Source organism: Nicotiana tomentosiformis, chromosome 12 (assembly GCF_000390325.3).
Source record: "Nicotiana tomentosiformis chromosome 12, ASM39032v3, whole genome shotgun sequence".
In the NCBI taxonomy this organism is placed as follows: domain Eukaryota; kingdom Viridiplantae; phylum Streptophyta; class Magnoliopsida; order Solanales; family Solanaceae; genus Nicotiana; species Nicotiana tomentosiformis.
Window position 1 is genome coordinate 57,082,863 of NC_090823.1, and position 26,464 is coordinate 57,109,326.

Sequence of the window (26,464 nt, forward strand, 5' to 3'; positions counted from 1 at the left end):
TTTTTACTGATTTGACTCAAAAATATACATACAAAATTAAAACAAATAGATATTATATCTAAAGAAAACAAATAACAGAAAATACACAACTAGTACTCTATTATTTTTGCTAAAAATATTTTATTTGGCTAAAATGATGGAGTTCCAAGCAAACTTTTACAAATTTGGCCCCCAAAAAAAAATATGCAGTTGGAACAAATAGACATTATATCTATAGAAGAAATTAAAAAGAATAAAAGTTAGAGTAAAGTCCATATTATATGTTAAGATGAAGCAAGAAGAAATACATAGTTGTAACAAATAAATCATTATATATGACTATATGCAATTAAAAGTTAAAAAATAACCTACTTATAAGATGATTTTTTAATTTTTCTTCACTCCCACGCGCATAAAAGAGAGTGCACTCACACTCTTTGCTGCATTAGCGTCCAGGGAGGTAATGACTCTCCAATGTACATACAAATACATATAAAATATATTTACAGTATTTTTTCCGAGGCTAATGGGTACCCATGACCCCCTAACCCTAAAGTAGGTACGCCTCTGATTTGAGTGAATGGAACTTGATTATTTAAATATTTATATCCTTCTTTTCTACTTATTTATCCGTTATTTACTATATCGAGGATTAATTAAACGGCCTTCAGAAAGAACATAAAATAATTTATTTTTTTTACGTTTAAGCATGTTGATAAAATATCAATAAATTTAATAATGGGAAACTAATAAAAGAGAAATCATTTTGAGAGAAATATTAGCCTAATATCAATTTATTCGGTTCTCCGGAATCGAAATAGAAACAAAAACAAAAACCATTTTGTCATAGTGAGAATACCAGTTTCAATTCGAAGAGAATGTACGGAAATTCCTTCTTTAAATTATCTCTAATTATTGCTTGTGCTGCTTATCTCAGAAGCTACTACCGATGCACGCATCAAGGATGTAACGTGAAGAAACAAGTACAAAGGCTGTCAAAGGATGAAGGAGTAGTAGTAACTACTTATGAAGGCATGCATTCACATCCCATTGAGAAGTCCACAGATAACTTTGAGCACATTTTGACTCAGATGCAGATCTATGCTTCCTTTTGAAACGTCCATCACTTCAATGCCTAAGGTATGACAGTCAATTAGTCACTTGTAAAATAGTACTACAGTATATAATGCTTTTTGAACCTAGATGATATCTTTAGAAATAAAACGCAACTTCATTAGGGAATTTAATTTCATCATTGTAGAACTAAAAATAATGTTGCTATTTTTTGTTTTACGCAATTTGCACTGAATTCGGCTCACTTTGTATTTGCCGGAGGAAGTCTAACTCTTTTCTTTTAGAATTAACAAATCATTGCATGTGGGAGAAAGATACGTGCTAGTGTTGATGTGTTTTTCCTCTTTAGTTATGTCCTAAGTTGTTTTACTCAATTTTATCTGTTTGTTTGAGCCCCTACCTTACAGTTTGATTCAAAAATACCATAATTTGGATGGAATAATATGTGGCACCTCGGGATTTTTTTTTTTTCACTGCTGAAGAAAGATCATAAAGTTGGAGACGCAATCAGATGTCATGGCACCTAGGGATTAAAGTGACCTATCCTAAATTTTATTTACTCGGATCCATGCTAACCGACCCATGAACCGACCCACTTACCCCCACGTAAAATGCCCCACCAACAAATTAAACCCTGATAAAGGTTGAAAAGTGCGTCACTACAAGAAAGAAGGCATTTGATTTGCCATAAATCAAATGTTGTTGCTAAAAGTAGTTTTGGCAACAACAAAAATGTTGTTGCACGCAGTATTCGCAACAAGCAACAAAAATTATTGTTGCCTTAAAGTATATTTTATTGGTAACAAGTCATGTAAATGTGGCTTATGACTTATGAGAACATTTAACAACAAAAATTATTGTTGCAAAAAATTAGCATATTTACCAACAATATTTGTTGTGGTGAAAAAAATGGCGGAAAAGTTAGTTATTGATCTTGACACACCACTTTTTTCATCTTAACCCTCTTTAAAATGGATAAAAAGTAATTTTTAAAGCTCAAAAGGATTCGGTGTGCCATGTCACCATTTTTTTAAAAAAATAATTTTTCTTCAAAACACATTTGACTCTAAAACTGACTGCACTAGAGATTCTGAGTAAGGGAGTTCATTTGACTCGGGGAGAAGGTGTTAGGCATTCCCCGAGTCCCGTGAAGGTCACGGTTACATATTTGATCTAATTGGCTTTAAAGATTACTCAAACTGAGGCAAAAACGCACGAAAGAAAAATAAACACACAAAAGGCTCGAGGTTGTTCCCACCTAAATAAAAGAAAAATAAAACAAGAGGAAAGTACTAAAAGTCTATACTATGCTCATCCAAGATGTCCGTCACGGCCTCCAATTACATTCACTACGGGGCAAACCCCAAATAAAAATATATACAAAATTTGCAGGGCATTCCCCTGAAATAAACTAAAGGGGATGACCTCTCACCTCGAATGAAGTAAAGACAATACCTAAATTTTGCCTACCCTAGTGTTGACAGCCTAAGTATGCTCCTAACGTTAAGAAAACAATGAAAGCAAAACAATTAAACATTCACGGTCTGATTTTTCATATTTAACATCACCCCACGGCCCAATTCAAGCAATTTTCACTCTTTGTTCCTAATTTTCTCTTGTTTGCAATTTCTCGGAAACCATCAAGCACACAGAATCAGTCCATCATATAACTAAATAATAAGTAACAAAAGAAATGACTAAAGCAAGATAAAGGCCCATCTGTGACTATTAATTGTATTACTCTAACACTTAAATTAACTTACTATAGAGAAAACTAATTGAACACAGTGATGATTGAAAACGTAACACCTAAAGGAGGACATTGACTTTTAAATACTCCAAAATGAGGGAAAAGAGAAAGAAAAATAATAAAAACGAAAAACTAAACAGTAAGAATGCAAAGACTAAAGGAGTTTTTCAAACCATCTCAATAACTAACTAAAAAAAATCCAAAAATCTAAAGGAAAGACTACTGCCAATATGAACCAAAAGTACATCTACAAGATTAAATCCTCTTTCCATAAAGTGACGACCAAAAAAGAACTTCAAATCATGTTGGAAATAACCTACTGATATACTACTAAAAAGGAAGAATGCCAACAAAAGAAATTAAACTTTCAAAATATACTACTACAAAGTAGTATAAGAACTGTAAAATAATATATGCATATAAGAATAGAAATTCTAATACCTTTGGTTTAAGAGCTTTCAAGACTACCGTAATTTAACAACTAATCACATCTGAGCACTTATCTTGCTCTTAGATCATTCAACGTATAAGCAAGCACATAAGTAAGAACAGAGAAGAGAGGGACCTTTAAGTAGCTTTCCTCAATATATTTTCTGTTCGGAAGCAGCAATTACAGGAAAATCCAACGTCGAAACTAGAACATCAACCAGAATAATCAACAGGAATCCATGGACCAATCTCGAACGGAAACTCCAAATCGGACACCCACTTCAGCTTGACTCCATTTTCAAAACCAAATTTCCGAAATTGAAATGAAGAAACAGAAGTATATTTTTTTGTATTTTTTTTTTCTGATTTTGAAATCTAAATAAACAGATAGATCGGAAAGGAAAATTGAAGAAGATGGAATTTCTCAAAACCCTAGAACCCTTTCTTCTTTTTTTATCCAAATATTTTCTCCCCACAAATCCCCTAAAAATCCTAAAATGAACCCTTTATATAGGGAACCTAGAAGCTTCCATACTTTTCCCCCAAGAAAATCCAAAAACAAACTCCCTAAAAAATCTGAAATTCTGGAAATCACTCTCTAGAACCAATTCGGGACAGATGGAATGCGAGGATTGATTGTAAATCAATCAACGGTCTCCATTTATCCGAATTTGATCCTCAAAATCAAAGAAACGCGTGAGAGAAGGGATGGAATATTCTTGTGTCAGAGTTTGTTAGGGTTTGGGTGACGTGGAGAATGAGAGGGGGACCATGGGCGAGTGGGTTCGGGTGAACTCGTCCGAGTTTGGGCGGGATTGGGTGATAGACGGCGGTGAAAGGGGGAATAGATGGGGTGGTGCGGCTGGTTTGTTGTTATTTAGGGTTAGGGCTTCGTTATAATGAGCCTTTTATATGGGGTGTGGGAATTGATTGTGGCCATTGGATTAAATCCAATCAGTGGCTAGGATTAAATGAAGGGTCTGATGGGTTAATGGGTTTTGGGGCAGGTTGGCTGCCTGGCGGGTCGCGGATTTGGGCTGGAGAGAATTGTGGAATTTTGGCTATAGAGCTCAAGTGTTTTGGGCTGAAGATGGACTATTTTCGACTAAGAACCAAGAAAATGTCTAAAATTGACTTGCTTTTTCCTAAAAAATAAAATACTACTATTACTAATTCATGCTAATTAAATAAGATATTTCTAATTGCAAAATTCTAACAAACTATATATTAAGGTAACAGATATTATAATATAAGAATATTTTTTGGTATTTTTATATAAAAACATACTAAAAGTAGTGATAGAGAAAATATGTTAAACCTTAAGAAAACTAAAACAATAATAATGATACTAAATTATATAAAATAACATAAAGATGAAATTATTTTTATATTTTCGAAATTTTAGTTTTTTAAAGCTAAAATTAAAAATAGACTAAAATCCTATCAAAATAAAATAAGTAAATATTTTCAAATACTAATTTCTAAAAATCGTGCGGGTCAAAATTTACGTGCTTACAGCTGTCCCTCTTTGCTCTGAAACTCGAAGAGTTTTTGAGCAAAGAATTAAGTAAGCAATGTAATTGAATTCTGAACCAACACTTATTCAAAAGAAAATAAAGATGGATAAAAGAGTGTAACCGAGCCCTGGTATCTAAGCTGCCTATATATCCTTGGCTATAAAGGAATTAAGTCACGTGTAGTTCAGAAGAAGGAAAGATAGAGAAGGATATCGAGGTGGAGAGTCAAGTGAAGTGCCGTCGAGGTTCCGGTCCGCGGTTCCTGTCATTACATCTAAAATAAAATAAGAATTACAAAAAAACTATAAAATCCTATCTACTCTTCTATCTTTAATCTTCTTTTGGTCTTGTTGTGCATCTCGAAATATTGACTCGCATTCTTAAGGCGAGCTTTTGCTACTTCCAACTTGAATTGACCCTATTCTTTAGGGGGGCTCCTGATGCTTCTGACTTGAACTTGGAAATTGAAGATTGACCCTATTCTTCAGGCGGACTCCTTCTGTTTGGACTTGTAATAAACTTGAACTTGAAGTAGACTTGAGCTTGAAACCAATTTATAAACTGAATACCCTCATTCTCCAGGTGGGAGCCTGACTACTGACTTGAACCTTGAAACTTGAAATAAACTCTGAAATAAATGCCCTCGTTCTCCAAGTGGGCGCGTGCTACTAATGCTAAAACTCAAAATAAACTCTAAAATGAATTCCCTCGTTCTCCAAGTGGGCGCATGCTACTAACTTGAAATCAACTTTGAAATGAATTCTCTCATTCTCCAGGTGAGTACCTGCGATGATAACAAAACAGACAAAACAAAGAAAACTTTCTGCCCCAGTTTGTACCAGGAACATTTGTGGGTGTTAGTTAGATCCTATTATCCAGGAGGGTCCTGAAAATCTAAAACTAAATTCCCATTACCCAGGAGGGTCCTGAAAAGCTAAAACTAAATCCCACTATCCAGGAGGTCCTGAAAATTTGAAAACTAAAGCCAATGAATCCAGGAGGGTCCTGAAAACTTAAAACTAAATCCCATTATCCAGGAGGGTCCTGAAACTTAAAACTAAATTCTATTATCCAGGAGGGTCCTGAAAACTTAAAACTAAATCTCATTATCCAGGAGGGTCCTGAAAACCTAAAACTAAATCCCTTTATCCAAGGGGGTTCTGAAAACTTAAAACTAAATCCCATTATCCAGAAGGGTCCTGAAGAGTCAAAAATGAACTTACCTGAAACATGCTTTCCTCATGGAGAATCCCTGCAGAACGAACTAAATTTCTTGCCCTTGTTTGAAACAAAGAAAATCTTGTTAGTTTGAAACCATGGTGGTTAGTTTGTGGCGTCGTTGCTGAAGGTGTCTGCTTCTGCCACTGTCATGCTTCATTCTGATCAGTTGCTTCGGGCTAACAAGGAATTGTTTGACTTTCTGATCGAACCTCGACAACAAAAACCTCTAAATGACCCGAATCTCCTACATTCACTTGTTGCATTGTGTTTTCATTCTGACAGTTATCGAGCCTTTGTATTTTCTCAAAATTCAAGAAATACTTGATTACCTGAACTTTAGTTATCATCACATTGCTCCTTCTGAATCCTGTCACTTGCAATGTGCTTGGCCGAACTTTGCTTTGTGCAATTAAAAAGCTGGTAGTAGGCTTTGAAATCCTTTCTTGCTTGTTTAACAAAGACTAACTTCAAAGAGAATTAGAAAAATAGAACCAAAAGAACAAAGCGAAGTGACTTTGAGAATTAGGAATAAAAAAGGAAAATTTCAAATAGAGATGACTATTTGAAAAAGAGTGGAAAAGAGACTTATCTGAGTGAAGCAGCTGGCTCCAATGACCATGACATGTATTTCAGATTGATCAGCCTGATTCGTCCAACCAATCACACTTTCAGTTCGTGTCATGTCTTCATACTTCAAAACCGGGCCTCATGATCTAACTTCTCTGTAAAGTCCATGATCCTCATTCGACTTGTAGTGCTCTGAAGAGTTTTCACCCATCAAGCCTCTCTCATTTGTTCATATCTCAACTCATCATTGCCTTACAGTGCCCATGAGGGTTTTCACTAATAAGACTCTCTCATTTTAATTTTTCTCTCGACTCACCATCGCCTTACGGTGCCCGTGAGAGTTTTCACCAATAAGACTCTCTCATTTTATTCATTTTTCCTTGTGCCTATGAACAAAGTGTTACCCATGATGTAAATCATACCTGTATCTCGCTTGACTTAGCATCCTTAAAGATTGGTCGGAAGGTCTTTCTTTGGACCGTATTGTAGGCTTTTGGACAGGGTTAGAAAGAAAGGGTGGCATGAAGGCTTGAAACAACTTAAGACGAAAGGGTTCAAAATTACAACTTTTGGAATCAGATCTTTAGCAAAACTAAAACTTCTGCCCTAGTTTCTTTAAGTCTGGAGAATTTTGGATTTTTATTTTGGTGGGATCGAACCTCAGAGTAAGGATGCATACGTATCCTTAAAAGGAATCAGGTCGAACATAGTTCCAACTACAATTCATTTTGTTTTGTTCTTTTATTTTTCTTTTCTTTTTCTTTTTCTTCTTTTTTCTTTTTTTTTCTTTTTTCCTTTTCTTTTCTTTTCTAACTCTACTTCTGATTCCAAAAGAGGGGTATGAAAGAAAACAAACAAGGCTTAAAAGGGGTAACAAAGGATAAAAGTATTTGGATAGCAGAATAAAATGCCTTTGTCATTCCAACTTTGAACATGCCAAATACAAAAATGCAAATGAAGATAAGCAAAAAAATCATACATAATATCTCTTGACTGCATCAGAATTGATAGCAATATCTACACATCTGCCTTCTATGTCTGCTAAATACAAAGCACCATTGGGCAACACTCTTTTCACAATGAATGGCCTCTGCCAGTTTGGGGCGAACTTGCCTTTATCTTCAGTCTGATGTGGAAGGATGCGCTTCAATACTAGCTGGCCCACTTCAAATTTTCGGGGACATACCTTCTTGTTGTATGCTCTTGTCATTCTCTTCTGATACAATTGACCATGACACACCACTACCAATCTTTTCTCATCAATCAAACTCAGCTGCTCTAGCCAGTTTTGACCCACTCAACATTATCAATTTTAGCTTCTGCAACGATCCGAAGGGATGGAATCTCAACTTCCGCAGGTATGATTGCCTCAGTTCCATATACCAGCAAATAAGGAGTTGCACCTACTGAAGTGCGAAAAGTAGTGCAATAACCCAATGAAGAAAAAGGCAACTTTTCATGCTATTGCCTAGAACCTTGCACCATCTTACGAAGTATCTTCTTTATGTTCTTGTTAGTAGCTTCAACAGCTCCATTTTCCTTAGGATGATACGGAGTGGAGTTTCGATGCATAATCTTGAACTGTTGGCATACCTCTTTCATCAAATGACTAGTGAGATTAGCAGCATTGTCTATGATGATTACCTTGGGATTCTGAACCAGCAAATGATGTTTGAATGAACAAAATCTACCAATGCCTTCTTGGTCACAGGCTTAAAAGTTACAGCTTCGACCCACTTGGTAAAGTAATCAATGGACACCAGAATAAACTTATGCCCGTTCGATGCTACTGGCTTAATTGGTCCAATGACATCCATGCTCCAAGCAACAAAGGGCCAAGGTGCAGACATTGTGTGTAACTCAGATGGCGGAGAATGAATCAAATCACTGTGCACCTGGCATGATGACACTTGTGAACAAAGCTGATGCAATATCATTCCAAGGTGAGCCAATAATAACCTACTCGAAGTATCTTCTTTGCCAAGACATACCCATTCATATGTAGCCTGCAAACTCTGGAGTGAACTTCAGTCATGATAGTTGAAGCTTCTTTAGCATCTACGCACCTCAGTAGTCCTAGGCCTGGAGTCCTCTTGTACAAGATTCCCCCACTTAAGAAAAATCCACTAGCCAGACGTCGAAGGGATCTCTTTTGGTGACATGTGGCATGTACCGGATATACCCCGGACTTGATGTATTCCTTGATATCATGAAACCAAGGTTCACCATCAAGTTCCTCTTCAACCACATTGCAGTAAGCATGCTGATCACGAACTTGGATATGCAAAGGGTCAACGTAAGTCTTATCTGGATGGTGCAACATAGACGCCAGAGTAGCCAATGCATCATCAATCTCATTATAAACCTTGGGAATATGCCTGAATTCCACTGAGCTGAATCGCTGACAAAGATTATGCAAACACTGCCGATATGGTATGAGCTTCAGGTCCCGAGTTTCCCATTCTCCCTGAATCTGGTGAACCAACAAATCTGAATCTCTCAGAACCAGTATTTCTTGGAGTCCCATGTCTATAGATAACCTCAAACCCAGAATGCATGCTTCGTACTCAGCAATGTTGTTGGTGCAATAAAAATGAAGCTGGACTGTTACAGGGTAGCGTTGCCCTGTTTAAAAAATGAGTACAACTCCTATTCCGACACCTTTCATGTTAGCAGCTCCATCAAAGAAAAATTTCCAACCTGGCTTCTCATTAAGATCAACCTCATCAACATATAACACTTCTTCATCTGGAAAATAAGTCTTCAGTGGCTCATATTCTTCATCCACCGGATTCTCGGCCAAGTGGTCAGCCAAGGCTTGGGATTTCATTGCGGTCCTGGTCACATATATAATATCAAACTCTGTGAGTAAAATCTCTCACTTCGCAAGTCTTCCTGTGGGCATAGGCTTCTGAAAGATATACTTTAGAGGATCCATGCGAGAAATGAGGTAAGTAGTGTAGGACGATAGATAATGCTTCAACATTTGTGCCACCCAAGTTAGGGCGCAACATGTCCTTTCAAGAAGAGTATACTTAACCTCATAAAGAGTGAACTTCTTGCTGAGATAATAAATTGCTTGCTCTTTCTTGCCCGTGATGTCGTACCGACCCAATACGTAACCACAAGAATTATCCAGGACTGTCAAATACAATATTAAAGGTCTCCTAGGCTCTGGTGGGACCAACACAGGTGGGTTCGATAGGTACCTCTTGATCTTATCAAATGCTTCTTGACACTCGTCAGTCCACTTGACCGCACATTCTTCTTCAGCAACTTAAAGATAGGCTCACAGGTCATCGTGAGTTGAGCAATAAACCTGCTGATGTAATTTAACCTTCCGAGCAAGCTCATCAGCTCGATTTTATTCTTGGGTTGTGGTAACTCCTGGATGGCGTTGATCTTCGACGTATCTAACTCAATGCCGTGTCGACTAACCACGAATCCTAACAGCTTCTCGGACGGGACACCAAATGCACATTTTGCTGGATTGAGCTTGAGGTTATACCTGCAGAGCCTTTGGATAAACTTCCTCAAATCCTTAACATGGTCAAACTGCTTCTTTGACTTTATGATCACATCATCCATGTAGACCTCAATCTCCCTATGTATCATGTCATGAAATATGGTAGTCATTTCCCTCATATAAGTTGCCCCAGCTGTCACGCCCCATCCTCGGGAAGCACAACCGGTGCTCAACCGAGTGAACCCGGCCGAGCAAGCCTGTTAGATAATTTCTACCCAATTAACCCATAATCAAGAAAAGACATGATTTCATTAATTATACAGTAGAAATCTCATTCATATAATCCTAAATCATTTCATTAGCAATTGCACCTTTAAGTCTCAAAATAAACATTTCTTATAGTTCAAGTGGAACAAGTGATCAAGCACAACATAACTTGTTTAATATTCCCAACACACATATACAACCCATATAGTGTCTACGGAGCCTCTAAAGATACAAAAGAGAGTAAAGATGGTGCCGGCAACAAGGCCCCGACCATACCTCAAAAAGTTACCATAATATAAATAAAAGGTATAATACATGACCCCAGAATGAAATGGGACTCACCGAGTCTGCTAAGAAGAGGATGCAACACTATCTGTGATCAACACTGTCTGCTATGTAACTACCTACATCCATTTAAAGATGCAGCGCCCCCGGCAAAAGGGACGTTAGTACCGTCGAATAGCACTAGTATGTAAAGCTAAGGCTCTTTGTAGAAGATTCCATCATTTCCCAACCCACTCTCTACCATTATTAGCTCACAGTCTTCCCACATACTACAAGGATACATGCATGCAAGGTAAGCACTCCCATCCCCAGGAATTACCTTATTAATGGCCCATTCTAGTTACATTTTGAAATTAAGAGTTTGGGTGATAGAATCTTACCTCTTAGGAAGAAGACCTAGGTGCCTCTCTTGATAATCTTCAAGATTTAAGTGAGAATTGAAGAACAATTTGATGAAGATCACTTCTCCCTCTAGGACCCTCTCTCTCACTCTAAACATATCAGAAAATATGCTCAAAATGGTCCATGGGGTGTGTTTTAACGGAATAGGTTCGGGTTTAAAAATCCCAAAAAATGAAGCTCTGGAACGGGTTCTGTGGTAGCATATGCGACCACATAATGGTTATGCGGTCCGCATAATGACTGCAAAAATGGGGGGGCCAGAACTGGAAAAGAAATGATCTGGTCTGCGGTCACTATGCGGTCCGTAGACCTGTTCTGCGGTCGCATAATGCACCGCAGAACTGTTATGCGGTCACATAGTGCACCGCAGAACTTCCCTCCAAAAAATCCCAAGGTGGGATATGCGACAAGAATGCGGCCCGCAAAACGGTTATGCGATCGCATAATGGCCGTGAAATTTTGCATCAAAATGCCCAAAAAATCTGCCCCACTCTGCGACCAGTCTGTGGTCCACATAGTGATTCTGTGGCCGCAGAATGGCCGCAGAAATGCATACTTCTGCCCAACATTTTCCTTCAACTCCCAACGCACTGATCAATTCAAAAAGTCCGAAATTGGGTTTTTAGGAATTTGTTTTTTACGGGGCCTTACATCCTCCCCCACTTAAGATCATTCGTCCTCGAATAAGGATCAGAGTCCATTATTAGCACCTTGTGCAACTCAGTTAACATATCCTACACTAGCAACCCCAAATTAACTAACTCTCTAAATTCTCAAAAACTTCGCCAGAGTTTCATTTGTAACTAGGCATATCCACCTGTCAGAGAGCCCCAGAAACACATCTTACAAACATGTATAGAACCCAACGACATAGCATAACTCATAACCATACCAACCGTGGCCTCATGTAAACAACATATAATCAAAAGGAGCATCTTTACATTAACTGAAAAAGTGATACAAAATTCTTAGGCGACAGGTTCATAAAAGAAAGGATTACACAACTATTCCAACAAGTGAGGATACTTCTTCTTCATCTCTTCCTCGACCTCTCATGTGGCCTCTTCAACCTGCTGGTTTCGCCATAACACTTTCACGGAGGAAATTTCTTTATTCCTCAACTTTTGGACTTGCCTATCAAGAATGGCAACTGGAATCTCTTCATATGACAATTCTTCATTAACCTTAATGGTCTCAACCGGCACAATAGCTGACAGATCTCCAACTAACCTTTTCAACATAAACACATAGAATACCGGGTACACTAATGACATCTCGGGGGGTAGCTCAAGTTTGTACGCCACCAGATCGATCCTCTGGATGATTTTGTATGGCCCGACATACCTCGGACTCAATTATCCCTTTTTCCCAAACCTCATAATACCCTTCATGGGGGGAACCTTCAAGAATACCCAGTCATCTTATTTAAACTCTAAGCCTCTGTGACGAACATTCGAATATGATTTTTGCCGACTCTGTGTAGTTTTCAAGCGCTCCTTTATGATTTTAACTTTTTCCACAGCCTGATGCACAAGGTCTGGCCCTATCAACTCTGCTTCCCCAATCTCGAACCACCCAATGGGAGATCTACATCTCCTACCATATAATGCCTCAAATGGTGCCATCTGAATACTTGCATAAAAGCTGTTGTTATAAGCAAACTCTATGAGTGGCAGATGATCATCCCAGCTACCCTTGAGATCAAGAACACAAGCACGCAACATGTCTTCAAGCGTCTGAATAGTCCGCTCTGCTTGCCCGTCGGTCTGGGGATGGAAAGCTATACTAAGATTCACCTGAGTACCCAAACCTTGCTGAAATTTCTTCCAAAAATTGGCCGTGAACTGAGCCCTTAGTTCGGAAATGATAGAAACTGGAGTGCCATGTAGCCTAACTATTTCCTTGATGTACAACTGAACATACTGTTCCACTGTGTCAGTAAATTTAACTTGCAAGAAGTGTGCTGATTCCGTGAGTCGGTCCACGATCACCCAAATTGAGTCAAACTTGCGCGGAGTGTGAGGTAATCCTACCACAAATTCCATATTAATCACTTCCCATTTCCACACTGGAATTTCTATGTTCTGTGCCAACCCACCAAGTCATGATACATCTTCGTAGAACCTGGATGCACGGAATACCTAGAAGCGTGAGCCTCGGTCATGATTCTTTCCCGGAGACCATCTACATTCGGAACACATAGTCGCCCTTGGTACCTTAGTGCACCATCATCCATGCCAAGAATAAAACCGTAGTCTAATGTTTTTGAATCCCCTCCTTCAATTACACCAAAAATGGATCATTGTATTGCTTCTCTTTGACTTCCACAACAAGCGATGATTCAGCCCTATTTTGCACAACTACCCCTCCTTCACTAGAGTACGTAAAACGAACTCCCAAACTAGCCAATCGATGGACTTCCTTGGCCAATGGTCTTTGATATACCTCCAAGTGTGTTAAACTACCAATATATTTCCGGCTAAGAGCATCTGCCACGACATTGGCTTTCCCCGGGTGATATAGAATATCGATGTCGTAATCCTTGAACAACTCAAGCCATCTTCTTTGCCTCAGATTCAGCTCCTTTTGTTTGAAAATATATTGAAGACTCTTGTAGTCCGTGAATACCTCCACACGGACCCCATACAAATAGTGACGCCAAATTTTCAATGCAAAAACCACAGCCGCCAGTTCTAAGTCATGTGTTGGATATTTCTTTTTATGATTTTTGAGTTGCCTAGAAACATAGGCTATAAATTTGCCGTGTTGCATTAACACACACCCAACCCCAATTCTTGAAGCATCACAACATACCACAAATTCATCCGTACCCTCTGGCGAGGTCAACACCGGCGCTGTAGTCAATCTGGATTTCAACTCCTGGAAGCTCCTTTCACAAGCATCGGACCATTGGAACTTAACTGCTTTCTGAGTCAATTTAGTCAACGGAGTGGCAAGAGTAGAGAACCCCTCCACAAACTTCCTGTAATACCATGCTAAGCCTAAGAAACTGCGAATCTCGGTGGGCGTTGTAGGTCTAGGCCAATTCTTCACTGCTGAAATCTTTTGAGGATCAACCTCGATTCCTTCTCTAGAGACAACATGACCCAAGAATGTGACAGATTCGAGCCAAAATTCACACTTTGAAAACTTCGCATACAATTGGTGCTGATGAAGAGTCTTCAATAGTACCTTGAGATGATCGGCATGGTCCTCCCGACCTCGTGAATACACAAGAATATCATCAATGAACACTATCACAAAGGAGTCGAGGAAAGGCTTGAAAACTTGATTTTTAAGATCCATGAAAGCTGTTGGGGCATTTGTTAGCCCAAAAGACATTACCAGAAATTCAAAGTGCCTATACCGGGTTCTAAAAGCTATTTTCGGAATATCCTGTTCCCCAATCTTCAATTGGTGATACCCTGATCGTAAATCAATTTTGGAGAATTATCTAGCACCCTGTAACTAATCAAACAAATCATCTATTCATGGTAGTGGGTATTTGTTTTTGATTGTGACTTTATTGAGTTGCCGGTAGTCAATACATATCCTCAATGATCTATCTTTCTTTCTCACAAAGAGAACCGGTGCGCCCCATGGCGACACACTTGGTCGGATAAAACCTTTTTCTAACAAATCCTTCAATTGTTCCTTTAGTTCCTTCAATTCTACTGGTGCCATTCTGTAGGGCGGAATAGATATAGGCTGGGTGACTGGCATCACATCAATCCCAAAATCAATCTCACTGTTTGGCGGAACCCTAGGGAGCTCATCAGGAAAGACCTCCAGAAATTCATTCACAATGGCACTGACTCGAGTGTAGGTGCCTCAGTAGTGGTATCCGTAACTCGGACCAAATGGTAAATACACCCCTTGTTGATCATGTTTGTGGCCTTAAGGTAAGAAATAAACCTACCTTTTGGCATCACATTATCCCCCTTCCACTCAATAACCGGCTCATTAGGAAATTCAAACCTCACAGTTCTAGTTTGGCAGTCGAGCTTAGCAAAACATGAATAAAGCCAATCCATTCCCATAATTACATCAAAATCAACCATCCCCAATTCAATGAGATCGGCCACGGTATCCCGATTGCGCACCATGACAACACAACCCCTATAAACTCGTGCGGCCACAATAGACTCGCCAACCAGAGTAGATACAGAGAACGGCTCAGGAAGCTGTTTCGGTTCTATCCCAAATTCCATAGCAACATAAGGGGTAACATAGGACAAGGTGGAACCGGGATCAATAAGAGCATATACATCATGAGTTTGGACAGTTAATATACATGTGATGACATCTGGAGAAGCCTCTGCACTCTGGCTATCACTCATAGCATAGAAACGGCTGTGTCCTCTTGAACTCTGTGCACCACCCCTCGCTGCACCATGCACTGCTGGTGCCGGAGGGCCTCGAACTGGAGGGGTTGCTGAAGATGTAGCAGCTGTAGAACTGGATGGCTGTGCTGTGCCCCTGTCCGCACCCTGGCGGGATGAATGACACTCCCTTTGAATATGACCCCTCAATTCGCACCCGTAACATATAGGTAAGTCTATGTAGCAAATCCCCGAGTGCATCTTCCCACACCTGGGGCATGGGAGCCTCCACTGCTGCGGGAACCTCCCTCTTGATCGACCCTGATGATAGGGTCCCCTGCTGCCCTAATTAGGCCTGAAGTGACTCCCCTGCTACTGACGGTGCCTCGCTTGCGGTGCATTGGCTGAAGACAGAGCATGAGACTTGGTTGGCCCTGATGACCCTCCCCTGAAAGCTGATCTCCCCCCTACCAAATGACTCCCCAAAGTTGCCCACGGACCGAGCCTTGCTAGTACCCTCTGGCTCGCTCCTGTTCTTCAACTTGCGGTCCTCTGTAGCTTGAGCAAATGCTACCATTTTCCCATAGTTCATGTCTGAATTCAAGGCAGCTATAGCGGCCTCATTGATGACCAAGGGGCTAAGGCCCTGCACAAACTGGCGCACTCTAGCCTCCATAGTAGGCAACATGAGAATGGCATATTTTGACAGGCGCATGAACTCCATGTCATACTCCCACACACTCCTACTCCCTTGCTTAAGATTCTCAAACTCTGCGGCATGGGCTGCCCTAGTCTCGGCAGGCAAGAAATGGTCTATAAAGGCACCAGCAAACTCACTGCATCTCGCTGGAGGGCTCCCCTCCTTCCGAGAGTCCTCCCATAGCTCAAACCAAGAATAGGCCACCCCTTTCAGTTGGTAGGCCGCCATCTCCACTCCCCCCGTCTCAGTAGCGCATATAACCCGGAGAGTCATATGCATCTCATCAATGAAGTCCTGTGGGTCCTCCTTGAGATTAGCACCCGTGAACACCGGAGGATCCAACTGCAGAAACCTGTTCACCCTGGAACCACTAGAATCCCCTTGCTAGTTAGAGGATGTAGGTGCAACATTCGACCTTTAGGCCTGAGAAGCCACTATATGAGTCAGCATCTAAATAGCTCCCCTAAGATCCCCATCAGAAATACCAGAGCCGGAAGCTGGGGCTGGAGGTGGAATCGGAATATCAGGTCATGGAATCGTCACACCCTCAGTAGGTGTAGGAATTGGTGTGGCCTGGGCCGGTGTAATGGTATCAGGTAGTGTAGCAGTTGGGGGATTATCCTCACCCCTCGGGTGTTCACCTGCAATATCAAATAAAGGGTCAACTTCCTCTCCTAAGGCGGCGTTGGCTCCTTGGCTAGTTCTTGCTTCCTTCTTAGATGCCATATACTGAAAGTTAAAGGAATGCACGAGTTAGAGGGGGAACAGTTGCACATTTAGTTTCATCGCACGATCCAGAATATCAAAGAAGGGTATTGTTCCTAAATGTCCGAGCAGCCTCCAACTTATAGATGTGGTCGACAACACACCGTTAAGAAGGACTCTACTAGACACGGCTCCGAGACATCCTAGGACACTTTAAAACCTTAGGCTCTGATACCAAATTTATCGTGCCCCATCCTCGGGAAGCGCGACCGGCGCTCAACCGAGTGAATCTGGCCGAGCAAGCCTGTTAGATACTTTCTACCCAATTAATCTATGATCAAGAAAAGACGTGATTTCATTAATTATACAGTAGGAATCTCATTCATATAATCCTAAATCATTTCATTAGCCATTGCGCCTTTAAGTCTCAAAATACACATTTCTTATAGTTCAAGTGGAACAAGTGATCAAACACAACATAACTTGTTTAACATTCCCAACACCCATATACAACCCACATAGTGTCTACGGAGCCTCTAAAGATACAAAAGAGAGTAAAGATGGTGTCGGCAACAAGGCCACGGCTATAAATCACATAATATAAACAAAAGGTACAATACATGACCCCGGAATGAAATGGGACTCACCGAGTCCACTAAGAAGAGGATGCAACACTATCTGTGATCAACAATGTCTGCTATGTAACCACCTGCATCCATTTAAAGATGCAGCGCCCCCGGTAAAAGGGACGTTAGTACCATCGAATAGCACTAGTATGTAAAGCTAAGCACCAATTCAATAGAATGAATAATAATACAAGAGGAACAGTCAAGAATTCAATAAGCTCTTCAAATAATAGTAAAACAATAAGTTAAGGATCATGTGCGTTTTCAAGACAATTTCCATATTATTAGGTTGGGTGATCTTTAGCACCAATATTCGACAATTCACAATACCCCCGTATTCTTACACGGAGTCCGATCTTGGCCCGATCGGCTAGGCCATCTCATTTGAGACATTACCACAATTTGATTGTAATTTTTGGCACAGTACCACCATGTGTGCGGCATGGCATCCGATCACGGCCCGATCGACTAGGCCATCTCATTTGAGACATTTCAACAATTTCATTCACAATACCACCGTGTTCTTACACGGAGTCCGATCTCGGCCCGATCAGCTAGGCCATCTCATTTGAGACATTACCTTCTTCAGTCAATCATCTCACATCAAACTTCTTTCATATACTTTAAATTCATTGGCACTAGTGATTACGATTACAAAGTCATTCTTGGCACTTGGCCGTATTTCATAGTTCCAGCTCCCTTTTCCACCTTCAAATATCATTATCATTATCGTCATCAATAGGGCTTCCCATTCAAGACACTAATTCACATATGAGCAATTTGGGAAATCTCAGGCACATAGGGGCCTTTCATACAATTTGGCAAAACAACCTTTATTTCAATCTTGACATGAAGTCTTAACATTCCTAACACATATTCCACATTTTGAACATATTCTCAAATGGCAAGATGACATGATGAAGCATTTAGCATAAACATTTAACAAACATCCTTTAACACAACCACATTAGGAAAAGCCAATTCAATAATGATCAAGGACTTACTCCAATTACATGAACACCGTGGGATTCGATTCTAAGAAGAAGGGGGTTTAGCCAACATACCTCAATTGAGCCTCTTAAAACTCTAAGATGTTCTTGACTATTAGCAACTTCAATCTATTTTAACAATATAACAAAATTGAACCAAAATTAGGAAGATGAACATGGTTTTAGCTCATTTGAGCATACTATCAAACACTAGGTGTGCATAAATGTTTTAAGGCTCTTTTGTGGAAGATTCCATCATTTCCCAACCCACTCTCTACAATTATTAGCTCACAATCTTCCCACATACTACAAGGATACATGCATGCAAGGTAAGCACTCCTATCCCCATGAATTACCTTACTAATGGTCCATTCTAGTTACATTTTGAAATTAAGAGTTTGGGTGATAGAATTTTACCTCTTAGGAAGAAGACCTAGGAGCCTCTCTCTATAATCTTCAAGATTTAAGTGAGAATTGAAGAACAATTTGATGAAAATCACTTCTCCCTCTAGGACCCTCTCACTCACTCTAAACATATCAGAAAATATGCTCAAAATGGTCCATGGGGTGTGTTTTAACGGAATAGGGTCGGGTTTTAAAACCCCCAAAATAAAGCTACGGAACAGGTTCTGCGGTCGCATATGCCACCGCATAACGGTTATGCGGTCCGCATAATGACCCCGAAAATGGAGGGGGCTAGAATCGGAAAAGAACTGATCTGGTCTGCAGTCACTATGCGGCCTATAGACCTGTTCCGCGGTCGCATAATGCACCGCAAAACGGTTCTGCGGTCGCATAGTGCACCGCAGAACTTCCCTCCGAAAACTCCCAAGGCGGGATATGCGACAAGAATGTGGCCCGCAAAACGGTTATACGGTTGCATAATGGCCGCGAAATTGGGCATCAAAATGCCCCAGAAATCTGCCCCATTCTGCTACCAGTCTGTGGTCCACAGAGTGGTTCTGCGGCTGCAGAATGGCCGCAAAAATGCATACTTCTACCCAACATTTTCCTTCAACTCCCAGCGCACTAATCAATCAAAAAAGTCCAAACCCGGGTTTTTAGGAAAATATTTTTTATGTGGCCTTACATCCTCCCCCACTTAAGATCATTCATCCTCGAATGAGGATCAGAGTCCATTATTAGCACCTTGTGCAACTCAGTTAACATATCCTACACTAGCAACCCCAAATTAACTAACTCTCTAAATTTTCAAAAATTTCACCAGAGTTTCGTTTGTAACTAGGCCTATCCACCTGTCAGAGAGTCCCAGAAAACACATCTTACAAACATGTATAGAACCCAACGACATAGCATAACTCATAACCACACCAACCGTGGCCTCATATAAACAACATATAATCAAAAGGAGCATCTTTACATTAACTGAACAAGTGATACAAAATTCTTAAGCGATAGGTTCATAAAAGAAAGGATTACACAACTATTCAAACAAGTGAGGATACTTCTTCTTCATCTCTTCCTCGGCCTCCCACGTTGCCTCTTCAACCTGCTGGTTTTGCCATAACACTTTCACATAGGCAATTTCTTTATTCCTCAACTTTCGGACTTGCCTATCAAGAATGGCAACTAGAATCTCTTCATATGACAATTCTTCATTAACCTCAATGGTCTCAACCGGCACAATAGCTGACGGATCTCCAACTACCTTTTTCAACGTAGACACATAGAATACCAGGTGCACTAATGACATCTCGGGTGGTAGCTCAAGTTTGTACGCCACCAGACCGATCCTCTAGATGATTTTGTATGGCCCGACATACCTCGGATGGCCCGACATACCTATGACTCAATTTCCCTTTTTTCCCAAACCGCATAATACCCTTTATGGGGGGAACCTTCAAGAATACCCAGTCATCTTCTTTGAACTCTAAGTCTCTGCGACGAACATCTGAATATGATTTTTGATGACTCTGAGCAGTTTTCAACTGCTCCTTTATGATTTTAACTTTTTTCATAGCCTGATGCACAAGGTCTGGCCCTATCAACTCTGCTTCCCCAATCTCGAACCACCCAATGGGAGATCTACATATCCTACCATATAATGCCTCAAATGGTGCCATATGAATACTTGCATAAAAGCTGTTGTTATAAGCAAACTCTATGAGTGGCAGATGATCATCCCAGCTACCCTTGAAATCAAGAACTCAAGCTCGCAACATGTTCTCAAACGTCTGAATAGTCCGCTATGGCTGCCCATTGGTCTGGGGATGGAAAGTTGTACTAAGATTCACCTGAGTACCCAAACCTTTCTGAAATTTCTTCCAAAAATTGGCCATGAACTTAGCCCCTCGATCGGAAGTGATAGAAACTGGAGTGCCATGTAGCTTGACTATTTACTTGATGTACAACTAAGTATACTGATCTGCTGTGTCGGTAGATTTAACTAGCAAGAAGTGTGCTGATTTCGTGAGTCGATCCACAATCACCCAAATTGAGTCAAACTTGCGTGGAGTGTGAGGTAATCCTACCACAAAGTCCATATTAATTATTTCCCATATCCACATTGGAATTTCTATGTTCTGTGCCAATCTACCAGGTCGTTGATGTTCGGCCTTCACTTGTTGACAGTTCGGACAACTTGCCACAAAGTCTACCACATTCCTTTTCATGTCATTCCACCAATAGACTTCCTTGAGGTCGTGATATATCTTCGTAGAACCTGGATGCACCGAATACCTAGAAGCGTGAGCCTCGGTCATGATTCTTTCCCGGAGACCATCTACATTCAGAACACATAGACGCCCTTGGTACCTTAGTGTACCATCATCCATGCCAAGAGTAAAAACCGTAGTCTTATGTTTTTGAATCCCCTCCTTCAATTGTACCAAAAATGGATTGTTGTATTGCTTCTCTTTGACTTCCACAACAAGCGATGGTTCGACCCTATTTTGCACAACTATCCCTCCTTCATTAGAGTCCGTAAGACGAACTCCCAAACTAGCCAATCGATGGACTTCCTTGGCCAATGGTTTTTGATATACCTCCAAGTATGCTAAACTATCCATAGATTTCCGGCTAAGAGCATCTGCCACGACATTGGCTTTCCCCAGCTGATATAGAATATCGATGTCGTAATCCTTGAGCAACTCAAGCCATATTCTTCACCTCAGATTTAGCTTCTTTTGTTTGAAAATATATTGAAGACTCTTGTGGTCCGTGAAAACCTCCACATGGACCCCATACAAATAGTGACGCCAAATTTTCAATGCAAAAACCAGCACCGCCAATTCTAAGTCATGTGTTGAATAATTCTTTTCATGATTTTTGAGTTGCCTAGAAGCATAGGCTATAACATTGCCGTGTTGCATTAACATACACCCAAGCTCAATTATTGAAGCATCACAATATACCACAAATTCATCTGTACCCTCTGGCAAGGTCAACACCGGCGCTGTAGTCAATCTCGATTTCAACTCCTGGAAGCTCCTTTCACAAGCATTGAACCATTGGAACTTAACTTCTTTCTGAGTCAATTTAGTAAACGGAGAGGCAAGAGTAGAGAACCCCTCCACAAACTTCCTATAATACCCTGCTAAGCCCAAGAAACTACGAATCTCGGTGGGCGTTGTATGTCTAGGCCAATTCTTCACTGCTGAAATCTTTTGAGGATCAACCTTGATTCCTTCTCTAGAGAGAACATGATCCAAGAATGTGACAGATTCGAGCCAAAATTCAAACTTTGAAAACTTCGCATATAATTAGTGCTGATGAAGAGTCTACAACACTGTCTTGAGATAATCAGCATGGTCCTCCCGACCTCGTGAATACACAAGAATATCGTCAATGAACTCTATCACAAATGAGTCGAGGAAAGGGTTGAAAACTCGATTCATAAGATCCATGAAAGCTGTAGGGGCATTTGTTAGCCCAAAAGACATTACCAGAAATTCAAAGTTCCCATACTGGGTTCTAAAAGTTATTTTCGGAATATCCTGCTCCCTGATCTTCAATTGGTGATACCTGGATCGTAAATCAATTTTGGAGAAGTATCTAGCACCCTGTAACTGATCAAACAAATCATCTATTCTTGGTAGTGGGTATTTGCTTTTGATTGTGACTTTGTTGAGCTGCCGGTAGTCAATACATATCCTCAGTGATCCGTCTTTCTTCCTCACAAAGAGAACCGGTGCGCCCCATGGTGACACACTCGGTCGGATGAAACCCTTTTCTAACAAATCCTTCAACTCTTCCTTTAGTTCCTTCAATTCTGCTGGTGCCATTCTGTAGGGCGGAATAGATATAGGCTGCGTGACTGACATCACATCAATCCCAAAATCAATCTCCCTGTCTGGCGGAACCCCACGGAGCGCATCAGGAAAGACCTCCAAAAATTCATTCACAACTGGCACTAACTCGAGTGTAGGTGCCTCAGCAGTGGTGTCCGTAACTCGGACCAAATGGTAAATACACCCCTTGTTGATCATCTTTGTGTCCTTAAGGTAAGAAATAAACCTACCTTTTGGCATCACATTATCCCCTTTCCACTCAATAACCGGCTCATTAGGAAATTCAAACCTCACAGTTCTAGTTCGGCAGTCGAGCTTAGCAAAACATGAATAAAGCCAATCCATTCCCATAATTACATCAAAATCAACCATCCCCAATTCAATGAGATTGGTCACGGTGTCCCAACCACGTACCGTGACAACACAACCTCTATAAACTCGTGCGCCCACAATAGTCTCGCCAACCGGAGTAGATACAGAGAACGACTCAGGAAGCTATTCCGGTTCTAACCCAAATTCCATAGCAACATAAGGGGTAACATAGGACAAGGTGGAACCGGGATCAATAAGAGCATATACATCATGAGTTTGGACATTCAATATATGTCACGCCCCGAACCTGAGGGATGAGACCGGCACCCGGTGCCTCACCTATCCTTGCGTAGCAACTTGCGACTAAGGGAATCTGAACATATAATATCATACTTTGTCCATGGCCACATTGCAAGACAATTTTAAGTACTGACTAAACATCAATAGAATGCTGGGCCGACAAGACCGTCATAACTACTACAGCTGGCAAACCAACAAAATATACATAAAAGGCCTACAAGCCCAAAATACTGCACTAACTAACAGGATATATCTACAAGCCTCTACTGATGGATGTACTATGATCGGAACAGGGCCCCGACCTATCCATAACATATATATACATAAGATGTAGGTAAAACTCTAGACCCGACAACTCCGAAGGACGCGAAACTTACCGGCCAAGCTGAACTCGGGCAACACCTACTGAGGAGGTCTACTCGTCTGTCTGTCTAAACCTACATGCATAAAATGCAGTCCCCGACAAAAGGGACGTTAGTACAAAATAATGTACCGAGTATGTAAGGCAACAGAATAACTGAAAGCTAAAACTGAACTGATAATATAATAACTGAAAGTAACTGGGAGTCAAAGATAATCTGAAGATATGCTTCCCTGCTGATACTGACTCAACTCTCTCAATATAGTAAGAAAAATAAATGACCGGCCTTATAGGGCTCGGTATATATAACTGCTCCATTGTAGTAGGCTCGCTCATAGGCGCTCAGCCATACTAGGCTCTGTATCTCGGCTATGCTGGGCTCGCTCATAGGCGCTCGACCATAGTAGGCTCGGTATATAACTTACCATCTGATCAGAGGTTGCCCAATAGGGGCCTGCCCATCGATTATAGCTCGATGGTAATGAAAATACTGTAATACTGTATATATAGGCTCTCTGCTCTCTTGATTGGAAGAAGACAATACTCAATTAAATATGAAGTCCCAATAAGGAGAATACTGTAATTTATGAGACTAGGATAATGTACATAAATTCGGGAGTATGAACTTCTGTTTATGCTTCGTTATCAAACACATGTAATTACGAGATCATGCCAAAATAAAGGAAGGGCTTAGCCTTAACATACCTGAGCCGAATCTCTTGATAATCCCTTTAACACCCATTGACTGCGACAACACGTAATGGGTGGATCGAAGTAGGGGAAAATCTGTATGATATTCTTGAGAAATATTGCACCGTATTCCCTTAAAATTGCAAATCCCGTTACTATTACGTAGTATAACTTCGTATGAATTTCTTGGCTGGAGATCCATCACTTTGTAGATTAGATTAAGCACATCTCTTTTGTGAAGTAACTCACGTTACTAACATTTTATTTTGCTGAAGCAATGTATATTGCTATGGAGATCATTACTTGGAGATGGGAGGAGGTGAGCATCTCTTATTTTATGAATTTTTGATCAAAATCTTACATATCTTTTGTTGAATTTAAGAAGCCTTTTATGGCTTAGCTAAGAGGCCCTCTAAACGTGCCACCTAGCAATTCAATTCAAGAGTCACTAATTGAATAGTGGCTGCCATGTTTTGGGCCTTTTAGGCCTTATTCCTTAATCATAATTATTTACTAATCTTCTTGATTATCTTATTAATCTCCCACTGAACGATAATTACCCAATTATCCACATAATTAAGAATTCTCTCAAATTACTTAAAATGCTACTCATTTTTAACACACTTTATACACCTTGCTATCATAGTCATGTGGTACCTTGTATGGCACTAGTCCATAAATACTGGTTATTTTAGCTCGGGCCGTATTCTATCCCAAAATGTCAAACTTTGATGAAATTCATTTTTTTCGATTTGCTTACCCTCTCACCTTCATGAACTTACTCATAACTTGTTTGAAATAGCATAATACTTATAATCCCAAAATAATCTCATTCCCAAACTTACGTCGATTAACTTACAATGAAACTTTAACGTAAAAAAATGTGAAATGTAACATCTCATTTCTGAGCTTTCATCAATTTACTTATGGCGTACTTTCATGTATGGAAACATGGGGTGTAATATCATTCCCCCCTTTTGAACATTCGTCCTCGAATGTTGATTGATGCACTTATCATTATCATAGCCTATAGTCCTTGGGAATACTTTAGTACTCTCCTTGCCATCTTAGACAGTTGTTCTGTGAATAAATCTGAAATCTAGGGTATTACAACCTGTAGGTCTCTTTCTTACACCACGACCTGTGGTCAGGATTCTTCCAATCTCGCAACTCTTGCTACCTTCTGTCATGCAGCCTGTACGACTTTTTCCTTGTAAATATGCCTATGCGACTCTTCTTTCCTTTTTTCCTCCAGCTTTTACCCAATCTCTAGGCTTCACTTTGTAAACATATACAGAGCTTGATAAGATGTCCCTCTGGGCATCTATGGGTATATCGAAGTTCTTCGTTCGGCACTTTGTTGAACTCACAAATATTGCTATACCTTATTTCGTTTATCCTTCCGTATGACCTTACTGCACCTAGGTAGGTCATACTATACCGTAACTCTTACTTTGATTTATCCTTATTGAGGTCTGCTACCAAACTCCAGGTTACTTTCGTTGCTTATCCCATGTGTATAAATCCAAGTCTTTTAATGCTCCCTCATTACTGTTCATCTTAAGAATGACGGCCTAATCTTATGTCATACTTTGTGACTTTTGTACATCCATTATTGATTCACCTTAATATTGATCTACAATTTACCACTGATAACTTGAAACTTCTTACGTAATCACTAGGGCTCACGTTGCATCGAGGAACATTTGAAGTGATTTTTCTGACCCACCTGGGGGGCGATACTATACTTCCATAACCGTATTTCATAGCATTCCAATGTGATTCACCTTACATGGGTATTTTAATCCCATACAATTCATGAATCCCTTTCTTCAAATCATTACTCAATTGAAGGCCCAAATGTCATCCTTTATCTACCACAATTACACCCTTATTCTACTATTAGAGCAGCATTCCATCTCTTCTAAATGCTACTTATGATGAGTAACTCCTTTGAGTTCATTCAGGCTATACTGAGCTTTCTATAACTTAGAGAAATCATCAGCTCTCTTATTTTTACGGGCTTTTATCTGTTTCTCGTCACCTTCTCACTCGCCCTTTCTTATCCATACTCTTGTCTTCTTAAAACCTTGTCGCTTTACCATACTTTAGCTTGCGACCTACACATATATATTTATATATTTGACCACCTTCCTTCAACATGCTTGCACCATAGATTTCCTTATGTTATTCTGGAACATTAAGCGAGACATCACATTGTCTCAAACTCTTCTTTACTCTTTTAGCTAGAC

General features: G+C 40.2%; 2 protein-coding genes and 1 long non-coding RNA gene across 5 annotated transcripts in view; 1 reads left to right on the plus strand and 2 right to left on the minus strand.

The window, feature by feature from the left end:
* The window catches only part of LOC138891337 (probable WRKY transcription factor 75), a 61,985-nt gene that overhangs the window by 14,174 nt on the left and 21,347 nt on the right, over positions 1 to 26,464 (plus strand). For 2 of the 3 annotated variants that reach the window (XR_011413147.1, XM_070192309.1), the window contains exon 2: positions 917 to 1,119. Coding sequence is in view for 2 of the 3 variants with exons in the window: in XM_070192309.1 (XP_070048410.1) it covers positions 917 to 1,094 (178 nt within the window). In the remaining variant the exon portion in view is untranslated. Of the gene's footprint in view, positions 1 to 916; positions 1,371 to 26,464 lie in introns of those variants that run through there. The other variant, XM_009617213.4, reaches the window with a different exon arrangement.
* On the minus strand, positions 744 to 4,262 carry LOC138891414 (uncharacterized). Its single transcript, XR_001971631.3, has 2 exons — positions 3,369 to 4,262; positions 744 to 1,114 (listed from the first exon to the last, which is right to left on the minus strand). It is a non-coding gene; the product is annotated as an uncharacterized lncRNA (long non-coding RNA).
* On the minus strand, positions 6,307 to 9,064 carry LOC138902685 (uncharacterized). The gene is made up of 5 exons (XM_070190574.1): positions 8,501 to 9,064; positions 8,235 to 8,432; positions 8,131 to 8,190; positions 7,517 to 7,753; positions 6,307 to 6,435 (listed from the first exon to the last, which is right to left on the minus strand). The coding sequence occupies exons 1-5, from the start codon at positions 9,062 to 9,064 to the stop codon at positions 6,307 to 6,309; spliced, it is 1,188 nt and encodes a 395-aa protein (XP_070046675.1).